A 17,118-nucleotide genomic window follows, 5' to 3' on the forward strand; every position below is an offset into this window, starting at 1 on the left:
TGGGGTGGTGTGGCTTAGAGTGGAGTGCCATAGAGTGTAATAAAGTGTGTTGTAGCGTAGAGTGGTGATGAGGGGAGTGGTATAGCATAGCGTAATGTAGAGTGAGGTAAAGTGTCAGAGTAAAGTGAAGTGCCGTAGAGTGGAGAGCCATAGAGTGGAATTAAGTGTCACAGAGCGAAGTGGCATAGCGTGGAGTGGAGTAAAGTGGTATGGAGCAGAGGGGCATTGAGTAGAATGCAGTAGAGTGACATGGAGTGGAGTTGCACAGAGTGGCGCAGCATGGAGTTGAGAATGTGGTAGCGCACTGTCATTAACACATTTGCTACTACAATGCACAGACGGGAGTAGGGTGTGGTAGAGTGGAGTAGTGGTTTGTGGAGTGGCGTGGCATGTCCGCTCTGGAGCCAGTCTTCATTGTGTTCAAAAGAGAGTTCATCTGGCTGCAGACTCAGGTACTTTAATTGATGTGCTGGCTTGGCAGACTGCCATGGCTTGGTACCGCGTCTGGCAACATTGGCATTTGCAGCAGGAGTATCGCCCCCTCGTTTTTATGAGTTATCTTGTTGTGAAAAGAGGAATGGCAACACTTTGACACGTCATATATGAAGATATTCTTACATTTGATTGACGTTTGCCCTCTTAAGAAAAGATGAGTGTAATGATTTGGATTCACTGCCATTTGCCCTCTCTGTACATGATGTAATTTTGCAGTGCCTTGACATGAATGTGTTTTTCATGCATCTCGGAAAAGGGGATGATGTAGAAACCTGGTGCACCTTTGCATGCATGAGCTGTGTGTGTATGCTGTGAAATGTTGAGTGTAGATTCAGGAGGATTGGATGATATATTCTGGTTGTAGGATTCCTGATTCGAGGTATTAGGCAACTGTGGCCTAACATGAAATAATTAATTTATCACCATAGCCCTATGACACTCCAGGCTAATCTTTGTGTAAAAAAACTCTAACCAGCCAACAAATGTTCTGTAAATAACCAATTCACTTTTAATTGTCTCCTATTTTACGTCTCTCTGTTTAGTCTTTGTCCTACCTGACGTAGCTATGCCCTATGATTAACCAGGGTATAGAGAGGAATGAGGGAGAATACATTGCTGATAAAATGGAGATACAGTACCTACCCGAGTGAACATTTAATTAGCTTGTTTTAAACACAGAATACATTGGGGATAATGTTTTCCTTTTTCATTACACCATAGAGATCGATGGGCTTTTGCATGGTATGACTGCTCCTGGGCTTGAGAGACAGAAACAAATCAAGGAATTCAGGAAAGAGGTAAATGAAGCACGTGCCCAAAGTAGATTTAGAGAAATCCTACACAATAGAAAGACTCGACTAGGGAGCATTTTCCTGAGCGAAAACAAGAACCTTCGAAGCTCTGGTGAAATAAAATTTGCAATTTCTTTGCGGAGAAAAGTCCACCTATGTATTGAAAGGTGATGTATTAGTAGGTAGGTACCTAACACCAATAATAAGGCCACAATCACCATATAAGGACCAGCCAAGGTTTCAATAAATTATTCCCTTGCTCAACCTTTGGTAGCTGGCTGCGACCAGGCAGGCTTAATTTAGGAGACAGGGCTGTAAAGCATTTAAAAACACCAATACTTTAAATAAGAAATACACTATACAAAAAAAAATCTAACACCAATTTATAATAAGCATTGGCATAGCCAATAGGTCTCGCCTTTGGGACCTTATAAGTGTTTATCCATGCAACAGTTGATGTTGTTGCATCAAGGATATTGTGCTGGATAACTAAACACTTATAAAGACCCAAAGGCGAGACCTATTGGCTATGCCAATGCTTGTTTTAGAATATATAGCTCTTCATTCACTGTGTGATATTTCAATATTATGCACGTGGTGTCTCACGTCGAAGCACTTTTAAATTCATTATGGGATCAGAGTTACTGAGCTTTATTATTTAAGAATGAATCATTGTTTAAAGATTGAAGTTTTATTTTCCTGATAAAGTTGCTTTGTATTAATGAAACCCCAAACCTCCCAGCAATAATCACTTCAGGGATCTTAAAAAAGTCCAGAAAAAGGTTCCTGCGTGTACCAGTAAAATGATACATACTGCGCATGGAGCTGGTGACAAGCTATATTTTAAATTCCATTAGAAGCATGCAATAATCCATTTGATGACCACAGCTTAGAGGGTTGAGGTAACCCGCAGACCAGAGAGCGCGCTGCTTTTGAGGTGGGACAAGAGGCCAAGTTTATCAATAAATAATGCAGCTATTCGGCCATTTTGTGAATAATTTACTTAATGTGACAATTGTTTGCAGAACATTTATGAAAGCGATCCAGTTCCACAAATCGAACTTTCATGCAAAAAGATTGGTTTATTTAAATCTTTTCATACTGCTTTGTGTCTTTTTCCACTTTCCGGAATTGTTTAGGCAATTTTACTTGCCTCTTGGTATGCTCAGACGTGAGTCCCTTGCTCACTTGGCCACTGGATTCAAGATAGCCTGGCTGATGAAGATTATGAATCCGAAACCGGTCCCAGGATGCTTGTTTCCGGTCCAGGGAAGACATGGCTTGGCAGTTCGGACTGGACTGTTCCCATGAGGCACAGGGTCAGACTGATTTGCATATGGCCATGTCTGAGCTGGGGTGGTTGAGTGAGCTAAAGAATGGTGATGGATTAAACCCAGATCACTTGACTGGGGGTGAGTGTTTGATTTGCTCAAAAGCTCCGTCCATCATCCCCTTTTGTATCAAATAAGTGTATGTATGTATGTATGTATAGGCATTTATATAGCGCACTACTTACCCGGAGGGTCCCAAGGCGCTTCGACCGCTGCAAAACCCTTCCTGGCTTCCCTGAGAGATGGTCCCTTAATGGGTATCTCCAGGGTGAGACCAGGCATCCCCGGCGGTCTGGTGGGGCCGTTAGTGAAGATGAGGCAAGCTAATGCCCAGAGTTGTCGAGTGTGATCGCTGATCAGAGTGGGCACCGAGGCGAGAGAATTATCGAGTCCGCTGACCCTGGTCCAGAAACCTGCCGCGTAACTGAGACCAATTTGCTCTGTGATACTTGAAACCTTAGGTTTTAAATAACAAAGTAAAACTACATGCACCAGCTTGTACCGAAACACCAATTGTTCTCTTCACACCCCACATGGAACACGTCGAGAGCTGCCCTTCCCCAGGTTTTCTTTGATTCTGGTGGATGCGGAGCGCCTCGGGTGTATCCTGGGAGCTCCTCACCCAGCCGCACTCAAAGGAGGCACTCGGAGGAAGCAGCAGTGCTGCAAGAACGCAACGTCTCGCGGGACATCCAAAACTGTGCACTCCTTAGCAGCGACTATCCCGGGTCTGAATCAAAATGCAGTGGAGTCTGGCCGCACTGCAAAAGCATGTCCGAAAGAGCCTGGCGGGCGCCCTGCACAGGATTAGAAAGCCGCTAGGCAATGTGCATGAAGCAAAGAGGACGGTACCGCCTCTGGACAGTTTTTTTTCCCCAAACATCCTGTATGTAAAGAGAAAACAAGGCTGTGATTGGTGCGCGCGCCTCAGCAAGCGATCTATTTACAATTATAGAGCCTATGTCTGGGCACGATAATTGAAAACAGATGTGGCCTGTGCGGGTAACCGCAAGCAATAGGCAGGGGGCAGAGCAAAGGCGGGACATGCACCCACCTTTGCCCAATTGCGTGCTGTCTTTCTTAGAAAGACGCACGCAAAGCCCAATGGCCTGGGAGACAAATGAAAGCATACACACTAGCGTGTGGTGAGCTTTCTAAAGCCCATTAATAAAATTCTAGCAAGCAGCGCATGCACGCTGCTCTAGGCTCGACCTAAAAATAGGAAATCTTTTTATGATTAAAATTACACCAAAATGACAAAAATCCAATGTAGGAAACTGGACATATGAACATTTAAAAAATAAACACCATCTAGTGCCTCAAAGCTAAAAGTGCTAATTTGGGACATTTGATGACGCTTGAACGCAACCAAGTAAACATTTCAGTCCGACTGCGATGGAGCGTGGGTCGGATACAGTGAGCGATAGGGCCCGGACATGTTTTTACATTCTGGCGTAAGTCACTTTTTGGAGCTTTTTCTCTCGATATCAAAAGGTCTCCTTGGCAGGCTGGGTTTGGGTTCAATTATGGTGGCTTGGTCCAGCAGGAGGCCTCGGTGAACTTCTGCTGAAGCTCCAGACCTTCAGCGAGACGAACGCAGATTTCAGGCTAGTTTGTGTTTCGACATTGCCCCCTTGACTCTCGACGTCGGTCATCATATGGAGCTTTTTACTAAAAATTCTCCAAATGATTTCAAACTTCGGGATCTTCTTGCAGAAGGTCTGTTTGGGGTTCAAAGTGTCCACTACAGCACTCCAAGGTTCCAGAATCTGAGTTGCTCCTTGGGATGGTGGGACTACAATTCCCACAACTCACCTGGCTAAATCCTTTAAAGTCCAGTTAAAGGGGGGGGGTCAGCTGGGTTCTTCTTGGTGGAGCTCTTAACATGTTTCTTTCAGGGAGTTCACTCCTTCAATTTGCACATCAAGGCAAATTTATTTTTTGGCTGAAGACCAAAGTGTGCAGCAGAGGCAGTCCTCTCTTGTGCAGTTCAAGGAACAGCAGCTCAGTCCTTCTTGTAGTTTCAAGGAAGGGCACATAAAACATTTTATAATGTCCCTGCTCATAGTTACAAGGCGCCTAATCCCTGGGGCACCTAGGGGAGACCTTGGGGTGACATATGTAAATATATAGTAGTTTATGCCTTTGAAAGGACCTTTAATTCCAAAGTTTAATTTGCTTATAGTTTTATTTTAAAAGCAGCCTGCCAAGCAGGACTGACTTAAGATGACAGTGGGCACCACAGCAGTGAACACTTAAGTGTCTTAAATCTGCTGGGCCTCTAATCCTACATGCCCTACCATATACTTGGGACTTACAGGTAGGTTGCCAGTACTGTGAGAGGCTGGCCTGGTATATGAGGTCAACTAATGTAAGTGGGCACCTTGCACCAGTCCAGACAACCCTTATGGTGATTTAAGAGTTCTCAGATAACCTTAGAAAGCTATCGGAGTGGTAGCTGTGGAGATCAGCCTTAAGACTTAGTCTTGAAGGAGAGTAAAGCAGCTTGTTTTACCAGAATGCAAACTTATAGTATAGATTAAATGAAAAGGAACCACACAAACTATGTATAAAAATATGTATTCATTATATAAGACTCTCTAGTGTGTTATAGTATCTCCTACACGGAGATAGACACAAAGCACACAACACTTTAGCAAAGAAATCGCAGTAAATAGCACTTGTACACAGTGGGGCCCGGGGGGGACAAACCATACACTAAGAAAGTGGTATGAGAACCACGACTCGAGTTAGGACAATGTCAAGAGGACGAAGAATTGCTTGGGACGCACAGAACCCCCCATGGTAAGTAGATCGGGACCCCACGGAGAGCGTGTGCTGTGTAAGAACACAACTGCGTTCTCCGTACAGGTCTATATGCAACTCGCAGTTGGAATTTTAGAGATTAGGGACCCTTCCCAGTAGACAAAGAAGGTTGGAAAGACACCGCACCGTGGTACCCAGTTACCTATTCCAGGGAAGCCGGGTGCATAGGTTTGAAGTTGTGTCGGAAATCGCAGTCAAACCCAATGGAGGATTTCAGGGAAGTGCTGCTGCTGGAAGAGGAGAAAGCGTCCGGAGGAATCCAAACGTGGATTCTTGAAGAGTACCTGAAAGCAGGGGGGGGCAGTGTCTATGTCACTCAGGAGAGACCAGGAAGACGGATGCCCTCCGATGTCGGGTGCTTCAGGAAAGATTACGGTGACTTTAACTCTGCAGCTGCAAGGACCAGGCGACACTGAGGAGGACCAGGACCCGGATAAGAGCTATTCCACAAAGGATATCGAGTGCTGAGGGGTCGGTGTCTGGCAGGAGCACCAACAAGCCTTGGCAAATGCAACCCACGCAGGAAGTCAAGAAGATGCACAATTGGGACCAGCAATATCCAGGAGACTCACCACAAACGGGGGAGTCAGGGCAGGCCAGAGCAATCAGAGCAGCCCAAGGAAAACAAAGGTGACCCTCAAATGGACCCACAGGAGTCACGAGACGACCTCAAGCAGCTCACCAACAGGAGCAGGCCACGGTGCCCACGAGGAGATAGGCAGAAGATCTTGGTGGAAGAAGTTGCTGTAGGTTGGAGCTACTTAGAGCCCAATGCACTTGTCCCAAAGTTGCCAGCACTTGCAAAAGTACGAGGTGCACAGGGATGCGGTTAATGCAGCTCTCATAAGGGATTCTGACCTCAAACTCTGTGAGAGGACAGCTCGGGCCTTGAGAGACATAGATAACCACCACCTGTGTTGTTGAACCCTTTGGAGTCCGCAGCTCGGGATCATCAGAGCGGTCTGCAGTGTTGAGGTGCCTGCGAAAGCAGTGAAGTGACACCTTCATTTCATGGGAGACTATCTTGTGTCTTAGATGCTCCACAGGTCCTGTACGGATCCTGTATGGTGCACAGGTGCAGACGATGCAGCAAACTGAAAGGGAGATTAAGTCCGGCCAAAACGAAGACCAACAAAGCCCAGAGTGCCCAGACGGTAGAAGTGCAGTGGCTTCAATTCTGAATCGAGTCCACAACCAATCTAGGGGCCTACACCCATGTAAGCCCTTAAGTACCCTAAGGAAAATTCAGGGGTTACTCCCATGTCCTTTGTCCAGTTTTGAGCAGGAGCCAACGACTCCCAGGACTGGTTTGAACTGGACTATGCACAGGGACACCAAATGTGCACCACATGCAGACTTTCAGGCGCTGGCAAGTGCACCCACTCAGCTCTAATACACAAAATCCTGTCTGGAAAGTGCTCAAATGTCCCTGTGACAGGATGCCCATTGTTCTGCCTTCCCCCACTCAAGCTTGGCTCAGCAGCAGGAGGGCAGGAATGTGTCTCTGGTCGGCAGCAACCATTTTGTGCTGTCCTGGACTAGATGGCAGGTACTGGTAACACAGAGCCTAACGGAGGGCTCTCCCGGTGCTTGGAATCATATCTCCCACAACATTTATGGTGTGGAGGTATGATTTCAACATGTTTGATACCAAACATGATAGGATTTGTTGTAGCCGTTTTCAACATGGTCATTGTGTGGTTACGCGATGCCCCTCTATATAGTGTATGGCTGCTTCACTGACAACCCGGAAGAATTGACTCCATAGGCTGCAGGGGTGTCCTGCTCATGTAGGGGCACCCTCTCACTTAGAACCAAGCACCCTGCCTTCAGGATTGTAAAGGCCTGTTAGAGGGGGGACTTCTAGGTTTTATGTGCAGTGACCCTTCGATATAGTAAACCTATATCTTTAGTAAGTGGTGCATTCACCAACTTACACAGGCTGCAATGGCAGGGCTGTAGTTCCATTTTGATTGGTCTCTCGTGGGTGGCAGAATGCAGGCTTGAGGGAGACCTCTGGTGCCCTGGGTACATGGGTACCATATACTAGGGTCTGACAAGGGTACCCTTGTATCCAATCTGGGATGTACCTAGGTACTGGACACAACAGTTTAGGGAGACAGCAGATTGACCCGGATCCTGCTAATCAGGACCCCAGTCTGACTACTCAAAAACAGAATCACATCAAGCAAAAAGTGGGGGAAACCATAAGATCCTACTTTCCTACAAGTACCAATTGTAATTACATCAAATTACCATCTAATTTTTACAAAGAGCACTGGCCCTCGGCCTGGTTAGCAGTTAGCAGATCGCAGGGCACAATCATCAGAAATGTAGAATCTAGTAGTCAACATGTGGCTAAAATGTTTTGGGACACTGGGGGGAAAAAAGCCGTGGTTCCTCACAATAAGACTGTAGCCCAAAAATGTGCGCTTGACAATCCTGTCTGTAGCTCCTCAAACAGATCTTTTCTTACTTTTTTTTGTACAGGCAATGAATTGGGTGTCCAGCAGGGTATTTCATACCTATCAAACATGGATTTTTTTTTCTTCTTTGCTGTGCTCTGCATCCTGCTAGAGTGCCTGCTGCCTTAACCCATGTAGCCAGGAAACTAAATGAAACTATCCCGGCAGAACACCTTCAATCCACTTGAAAGGATTCCTATGGTCGGCTAACAGAAACAAATGAACTTTACAATACATTTGTTCCTTTAGTCACAGATTCTGCGAGCATAACAGACTCATCCTTTGGAAGTAACCACTACCTAAGATCTGACAGAACGTCTGCACTGATGCTCTCTCAGCAATATCTCTGGGTGCCATCTTTGATTATTCAAAATATAACTCTTGGCGGCTTCCAAATAAGGATCTAGGAGCCTCTCCTCACCACCAAAACTAGCATATATAACATGACACAATTTTGGAGGCTATGAAGTTCCGTGACCATCTCAGAAAATGTTCAACTCAGCAAAACCATTACATTCTGAATTTAAGAAGCCTTCCTAGAGCGAGCCGGCAAGGTTAACTTCCTACAGAATCAATTTCGAAGACGAAAATAGGTGTCTTTTGGCAAAACATCTTCACAGTTGAAAATTCCTTAATTTTTATTCATGGGTGTAGTTTTGGTGGCTACATTTTTCAACTCGAGGGCAAAGTTGATTTTTGGAGAATAATTGCGCTTCTTTTTGGTGTGCCTCATGATCAAAGGTGATAATATGGCATCAAATACTCTAGTGTTTGGTTCTGTTCTCTTTATGAAAAAAGTCCACTGTGGGCTCCAAGGATGGTTTGTTGTTTTTGGTTTTTGCAAACTCTTATAAAACCAACCTGATAGAACAATCTACATAAATTAAAGAACATAAACCCTAATCTTGTGTCTTTCACAGCCAAGCGCTTTGCTTCAGAATCAGAAAATGTTTAGGATGGGCAGCATGCTACAGAGACTAGTACTGTCTCGGTCATGATGTCGAATATTTTGGCATAAGCGCATAAAGACTTGCATCTCTTGTGATTGTGGACTCAAGGATGACAGTTAATACACTGTATACAAAGTATTATTACATCAAGGATATTACCCTAAACTGTATTTTCTTCACCCTAAAAAAGAAACTCAAGGGGGGTACGAGATCAGAAAGTAAAGACCTGGGATCAATGCCTGATATATCAAGGCTTAGATCAAAAACTCTGTTTATGCACAGAAAAATGACGTGATCAGATTGTATTTTTGTGATGTGACATATGTAAGGATTCATCACAGCATAAAAAGGCCACCAGCAAGGATTTGCAGCAATCCTGGCTCTTGTATATTAATGACAGCTTCCACTTTGAGAATCGGTCTATACCACAATTATTTTAATTGCGAAAGCTGTCAAAAGCCACCGACTTGAACATGTTCCTTTGAGTTCACTGCGAATATGGCTGTTGCACTCACAAAGCCTGCAGATTTGCAAGAGCAATTTTCTTTCGAACATTAGCCACCATCTATATCACTTGAACTGGTGGACCCTGAGCGATTTACTCTGGCCTTTTTGCCTTTAGTCTGAGGAGTCATGTGCTGAGCCTAGAGCCAGAGTCGAGGTCTGAAGCTTTGCAGGCTTTGAGTCATCATCACCAAAAATAATTCAGAACCAGCCTATGGTAGAAATGCAATTAATGAAATGTTTCATTATAGGAAAGATACATTTCAGAGCCGAAACACTTATGGCATTATACTGCACAATCACATAAGTCTATAAAACAATCTCATTCTAAAATATCAATGACAGCCTGCAAAGTTCATAAACTCAGAGATAGACAATGAATTAGGGACAGGAAGTGTGGAGAAAAAAATATGGCAACAAAGGTAAACCTTGACCTTTGAAAAAAGTACTTCGAAAAGAATCACTAAATGAAGCACCCTCCGTTCTGTGGACTCAATATGTACCACAAAACTAATGTATCCACTATTTAAGATGCTTATTGTGTAGGAACAACAGTGAATTCAATAATACCAAAAAACTTGAAGTTTATTGAACAACTCGGTTGATATAAAAACCCCTCTGATGAAAACCTTTGTCAAGTTTACAACAGGACATTTAATGTGTACACTTCCCACAAAAACACGTTTTATTCAGCATTGCTTCCGTCTATTTAGACCCCGTGGAGAGTAGAGCGATTAGTCCAGATGAAGCACTGATAGACAGAATGTAGTTTCTGCAAAAGAACGTTAAGGTAAAAACAACTCTGAGCAAAGAGAATTTGCAAGTGAATACATTAATACTTTTAAATGCCAATAAGTACAAACCAGTGACATCTATGACTAGAGAGGTCTCCCACGTCAACAGTCCACACAAATTATCAAGACGCAATTACAAAAGTTTCCTTATTCCACCTACACTCTTCTTAGACACTCAGAAGTAACCATGTACAAGGCAATGGTACATATTTCTCACAAGGTGGAAGGTAATGTTCATAGCGATCGAATTACCTTTGTCGGCGAGTCAGCCGATTTCTACCTGGCCCTTCAGAGAAGCCCCAAACTATAATTGTTCAAATTGTCAGGTGGTTGTGATGTAGTGTGTTCGCCAGGGAGAGATTCTCTTTGAGGAACTCTGCCAAATATTAGTCTATTTTGTCCACTATTTCAGACTAAACCACCAACTTCATGTGACGAATTTGCAATTAACAGTAATCCAGCTAAATTGTAGGCAGCAAACCCTGTGTATATAAGGCATACAGCCTGTGACAAAATGCCTCCCATCCTATTGATCCTGCTTCCTGATAGCAGCCTTGTATGCCACCAAGTTGTATGTTGCTAGTTATAGCAATGGTAATTAAGACAGAACAATTGCAAAGCATTCACTCTTCAACAATGACAGCCAATTTAAAAACAGTTTTAGACTCTAGCCAGAATACAGGCAACTACAGATCTTAAAAGACAGCAAATGACAACGGTTTACAATGGAACTGAGAAAAAAGGATACACCGTTGGGTTGAAGTTCCTCAGAAGAAAAAACGATGCAATGATGACAAGAACCAGGAAAAGTGTGTTGTTGTAGAAAATAGAAAAGGTTGTTGCCTCGTAGTCAGCAACTTCATTCTTCTTCCACAGAATTCTACACATTTTAAAAAAATAATACAAAAATGATGCATTAAAAAGCAGAACGCCATAAAGAGGAATCTTGACACAAACACTTTTATTTATTGTCCATAGGGATTTACCTGCAGAATGTCTTTAGGCAGAGAATTCTTGGGTGCACCAACATGGCTAGTAGTTGCTAAATACATTTTTTGAAACCCATAATGCGCAGCACAACTTATAAAAGAAATTCCTATCAACAGAACACTTTAAATAATATTTTAGTTGAAAAGTTCTTGAATCCCGTGTACTTTGTGTGGAAAAGCATGACTATCGTGTGGCTTCCATTTTGAATCACTGTTAAATGTGCACTTTAGATGATGGGGTGTCCAACGAATATGAAGAAATCCTAATCCATGCAAGTATTTCATGATAATCCCAACTGTGAACATACGACATGGAGCCAACAACTCCGGACCTAAGGTGAACACCCCTGGTGTAGGCTGCTTTAAACCTTTCCGTAGCCCTTGTTTTTTTTAATCGCAGCTTGTGTTTTTGACTGGAGTTTCCCCATAAGGTATCATTTGCAGCCAAGAAAGTGCTGTCAAAGTGTTGCAAGTTCCAGTGCTGCTCTTTTTCCTTTCTATCTCTCAGCTCATGCTTACTTATATTTCACTTAAAACACACTGTTCTGTTCTTAAAATGAAAGCAAGAAAAAGTGATGTAGATAACTCGTTTTGGGATACACAGAATTGGGATATTGACACTAGGGGGGTGGGGGAGTCCGTAAAGCATGAAGCTTCAAAGGGCGAATAGGACAGGCAGGGAATGCGAGGTACATCTACCAACCAGCCCCTCTGACCCAGCCAGATGGCAGGAATTTGCAGCTGATAGGGAGGGGGGGGGGAGAGGTATGGAAATTAGCCATACTGGTGCTTGGTTTAACTAGTTCTTACTCCTGTGAAGAGATTTCAGCCATACTGAATTTGAGGAAAAGAACTTTCTGGGAAACGATTATGCCACACCTTGGAGGAAGAGGTCATACTCTGGGGTGTTGCCTTGCACCTCACTGGACAGTAGTGCTCTCCTGCTTGAGAACATAGAACACTGAATACATATGTGAGAGGAGCAGAGCCTCTCAGATGTGTTGCTTTAAACTAAGAGAAAAAAAAAAAGGTTTGCCAAGCTGGAAACTTTATTTGCACCATCAGGCCCTGCATTCTTACTGACTGCGCCTGCTGCATTATCTGAAACTATAGCCCTGTGCACCTTGCTTCAATAGGATTAAAGAGTGGTCTCCTTGTAAGCTACAGTTTAACAGAGGTCACCTGGACCATCACCACCAAGAATCATCTGCCTGGAGTGTGTTCAGTGGATTAGTAAGGGCTTTGTTCGTCTGTATTGCGGTAATTGTGGTCCCAACTTTTCAAGGACCACCTTGGAGATTCCAGACCCTTGGATTGTGTTTTGGACATGTTGGAGCCTCAAGAGGAACCTCAGGAAGAAGTTCCAGAAGTTTGGAGCAACTTTAGATTAAAGCTCCATTATGGGACAGACTCAACCGTTAGAGTCAAGGCGGCCACCTTCAACAGCAAGCTGGCTTGACCTACTGGTTCATCCCGATGAAAAGGTCTGAAAATCCGACTTCCAGAGGTTGACCGGGATCTCCCTGGAAAGCAAGCCGGTGAACCATCACCACATCCGGGCTGGTGAATGGCATCGAGGGACCCAGGCAGAAAAGCTACAGAAAGGTTTTTAAATCCGAAGGAAAAATTTAGACTGAGGCCTACTGCGAGGGATATCCGAGCAGGGCTGTAGCTCTGTCGGTCTGAAACTTTGACTTTGTCCCAGTCAAGGACGACCAGGTGTCCCAGAGTGACGCAATAGGTTTTTAAATGCTATATAGTATTACATCTTAAAAAATTCATATCTCCTGTTCCTTACGTTGGATTTTTATAATTTGTCATTTTAAAGATACCAATATTTCTTATTTTTTATAAATTGGTGTTGGATTTTTATTGTGTGTTGAGTCTTAATTATTGACTGAATTTATGTTTTTAAATGCTTTATATGCCTGTCTCCTAAGTTAAGCCTCCCTGCTAGCAAAACAAGCTACCCAGGGTTGAGCATGGGAATAATTAGACTTATTCCGAGCCTTAGACTGTGTTAGTAGCCTTCCTGCCAATGGTAGATACATATCTACCACTACTGATAACCCACTTCCCAACATTTGGGCTTACCCTTTATCGGAGTTGTGTCAAGGGCACAATTATAATTATATATATAATTATAATTATTCATTATGCATCTTCTAACCGTGGTAGAATGCTATTAGCAGTGCACACTAAACCAGTGTTGACTATTTGCCGTTTCATTTTAGTACTTATGCCAGAGTGACCTTAACTTGCCATTTAGACTCTGATCTCAGAAGGAGAAACACAGAGGTTAAGTGGAAGGAGTTGAGGAAGCACAAGAGAAAAGAGTAAACGGGAAGGGAAATGTTGAGCTGGAGAAAAAGGATGGGGCAGTGTATAGACTAGCGTCTGGAAGAAGTAAAGAGACAGAGTTGAGCAGGCCATTTAGTTTCCAGATTAGTGAGGCAATAGAGCTTATTTCAGAGTAACCCTAGCCTCTAGGAAATAGAGCAATCAAGAGGGACTCCCAGTTTGGGTTTCCTTGTGCAAGTGTATATTTGTGTTTGGCAGTAGTTACAGTGATACACGGTTCCATGTAAGTTTTAACCCATGTGAATAGCTGTGTCTGCAGGATCCCTGGATGGAAGATGCACTGAGCAAACCTGTGGAGTATCATTAAGTGCACCACCATAAAGGAAGAGCTTGTCTCCTATGCAAAACAAAAAGTGGTGGGTAAGAGAGATGGGGTAGGAGCAAGACAGAGGCATAAAGGGTGGATTAGCAGAATTTCACTAAGGGTTCGTCTGGGACATGGGTACATGGGTACTCACAAACTTTCTCTCAGGGGCCAAAATTACAGCGTGGTTTGTGGCCGAGGGCCGCACCGGTGGGGGCGGGGTCAGTGAGAGAGGGGGCAGGGCTAGAGCCAAAAAAAAACTGACCATGAGGCTGAACAAAGGCCCCTGCAGTGGACGTCTTCGTCCACTGACCCACCAGGTCCAGCATACACACATCTCTCTCTCTCCCTCTCCGTCTCTCTCTCCCTCTCCCTCCCTATCTTTCTCTCCCTCCCTCTCTCTGTCTCCCTCTCTCTGTCTCCCTCTCTCTGTCTCCCTCTCTCTGTCTCCCTCTCTCTGTCTCCCTCTCTCTGTCTCCCTCCCTCTGTCTCCCTCCCTCTGTCTCCCTCCCTCTGTCTCCCTCCCTCTGTCTCCCTCCCTCTGTCTCCCTCCCTCTGTCTCCCTCTCTCTGTCTCCCTGCCTCCCCGTCTCCCTCACTCTGTTTCCCTCCCTCCCTTTCTCTCCCTCTCTTCGTCTCCCTTCCTCTCTCCGTCACCCTCCCTCCCACTTTCTCTCCCTCTCTCCATCTCTCCCTCTCTCTGTGTCCCTCCCTCCCTGCCTCCCTCCCTGCCTCCCTCCTTCCCTCCCTCCCTGCCTCCCTCCTTCCCTCTCTGTCTCCCTCCCTCCCTGTCTCCCTCCCTCCCTGTCTCCCTCCCTCTGTCTCTCCCTCCCTCTGTTTCCTTCCCTCTCTGTCTCCCTCCTTCCCTTTCTGTCTCCCTCCCTCCATGTCTCTGTCTCCCTCCCTGTCTCCCTCCCTCTATGTCTCCCTCTCTCTGTCTCCCTCCCTCTCTCTCTCTCCCTCCCTCCCTCTCCCTCCCTCCCTCTCCCTCCCTCCCACTGTCTCCCTCCCACTGTCTCCCTCCCTTCCGGTCTCCCTCCCTGCCTCCCTTCCTGTCTCCCTCCCTCTCTCTCTCTCGGTCTCTGTCTCCCATCCTCCCTCTGTCTCCCTCCCTCTCTGTCTCCCTCCCTCTGTCTCCCTCCCTCTGTCTCCCTCCCTCTCTGTCTCCCTCCCTCTCTGTCTTCTTCCCTCTCTGTCTCCCTCTCTCCCTCTGTCTCCCTCTCTCCCTCCGTCTCCCTCCCTCTCTCTGTCTCATTCCCTCTCTCTGTCTCCCTCCCTCTCTGCCTCCCCACCTCTCTCTGTCTCCCTCCCTCTGTCTCCCTCCCTCCCCCTGTCTCCCTCCCTCTCCCTCCCTCCCTCTCCCTCCCTCCCTCTCCCTCCCTCCATCGCCCTCCCTCCATCGCCCTCCCTCCATCGCCCTCCCCTGACACTCCTTCTCTCTCTCCCTCCCCTGACACTCCCTCTCTCTCCCTCCCCTGACTTTCCCTCCCTCGTCCTCCCCTTTGCACACTGTTAAAAGTAGGTGGTGAAGGATGGAGCTTCGCCCGTCATGGGCCCTCACGGTAGGACTCTTCTTGGATCCCTGCTTGGGTTGGTGGTCGGCTCCGGCGTATGCTACTGTACAAACGCCTGTTACGCAGTGAGCCGTCTAAACCGGTGTTTTACACAGGGGACATTGCGGGGGCAACACAGGACAGAGATTAGGCGGATTCCAAGAGCCTGACTTGGGCCCCTGAGGCAACAGGCGGTCTCCTGCGCAGGGTGTCCGGAATGACTTTGGTGGCCAAAGTGAGGGAGAACCCTACAGGTGTTCTAATAAATCCATCAAGCAATTTGGATGCTCAACATCTACAAAGAGTTATTGAACTGCTTGAAGCCACAGAAGAATCGTCAGTTCGCAAAGAAGCCTTGATTACTCTTAGTAACAGTGCTGCATTTTCAGTTAATCAAGATCTTATTCGTAATTTAGGGGCTCTTCCAGTAATTGGAAACATGCTTTCAGATCCTGTTCCTGAAGTCCAGGCACAGGCTTTAAATGCGCTTAACAACTTGAGTATGAACTTGAGCAATCAGGAACAGTTAAAGATTTATATTGAACATATTTGTGCAGCTGTTGAAGTTGCTCCACTGAACTCTGACCTGCAGTTAGCTGCACGTAGGCTGTTAACTAACATGTCTGTTACAAACGAGTACCAAGACATGATCGTAAAATCCGTACCTTGCTTTCTTCGTCTGTGGTCTCATGGAAATAAAAAGACGCAGATTCATGTTTTGAAGGTGCTTGTGAATTTGTCTGCAAACCCATCGCTCACAACAGATCTGAGTACTCAAGTACCTTCCTCGTTGGCATCCTTCTTCCACACATGCACAAATGATGACATCCTCCTACGGGGGCTCACCTTTGTGGCAAATCTGAATGAAAATATGGACAGTGGAGCTGCTCACCGTCAGTACCACGAAGGCTCGCTCTTCTCTTTGTTGTTCGAAGATTCAAGGCAAAGCTTCTTGGTATCCTTGTTACGGCATCGGGATGAGGAAGTGAAAAAGCAAATAGCAAGAATCATGACTAAACAGCAAACAAAGTCCTTCCTTCCGAAGAGGGAAGCACAATAAGTTGACGTCCCTGAGGTCTGAATTGAAGTCAGTTCATTGCTTCGGTGTGGCACAGTACTACTGCTTTACCGGCCGGGGTTGCTCCTTCCGTGTTTGTTGCTTGGATCATACCTGTGCAAGCCTCCCTTGCCACATTTGAACCTGCACCGCTATGCAGAGCGTCATAACATGCCGCCTGATCCAGAGTTTCTGCCAAGCACTCGAATGGTATTGACTGCAACAGACACAGCATCTGAAAGATCACACGGGCTAAAGACAGAAGTAATAATTCGGTTTTGTTTCGAAACTTGACTTGAGTGAGAATCCGCTAACATATTGAACAACACTTCTTTGCATTCTAGACCGTTTGTTCCTCATCTACAGAGCAGTCACTGCATCTTTAGAAAAGCTCCCAATGGAACGCGGTCCTCCTTTAAAAGTCTGAAATCTTGCATGCTCCTGGTTGCGCACTGCTTTTAGTAAGCTGTATCTTTGCGTAAGCCTGCCATTCCGGACGTATGAATGGACACTACAAAGAAGACACTGGAAGAGGCATGTGACATAGCAGGACATATTCTCCCCGCCGAAAATATTTAAAGTTTGTAGCAAATTATTTTTGGATAAAATTAAAGAGGACAGCCCTGCCATCACCCAGGGGTAAGCAAGCCTTTGTGTGTGGCCACCAGAAACCTGCGTGCCAGGTCAAAGCCCTGAAGG

At 45.4% G+C, this 17,118-nt stretch overlaps 1 protein-coding gene and 1 pseudogene across 1 annotated transcript in view; one reads left to right on the plus strand and one right to left on the minus strand.

Annotated features, from left to right (window-relative positions):
• Nucleotides 1–9,929: 9,929 nt before the first annotated feature.
• SSR3 (signal sequence receptor subunit 3) overlaps nt 9,930–17,118 on the minus strand; it is a 29,845-nt gene continuing 22,656 nt past the window's right edge. The window contains exons 3-4 of the mRNA XM_086944125.1: nt 10,905–11,036; nt 9,930–10,134 (exon numbers count right to left, since the gene is read on the minus strand). Coding sequence (XP_086800251.1) covers nt 10,068–10,134; nt 10,905–11,036 — 199 coding nt within the window. The 3' untranslated portion in view covers nt 9,930–10,067. The remainder of the gene's footprint in view (nt 10,135–10,904; nt 11,037–17,118) is intronic.
• LOC147683757 (armadillo repeat-containing protein 10-like) lies at nt 15,353–16,422 on the plus strand (annotated as a pseudogene).

Source organism: Lissotriton vulgaris, chromosome 11, assembly GCF_964263255.1.
Source record: "Lissotriton vulgaris chromosome 11, aLisVul1.2, whole genome shotgun sequence".
Taxonomy (NCBI): domain Eukaryota; kingdom Metazoa; phylum Chordata; class Amphibia; order Caudata; family Salamandridae; genus Lissotriton; species Lissotriton vulgaris.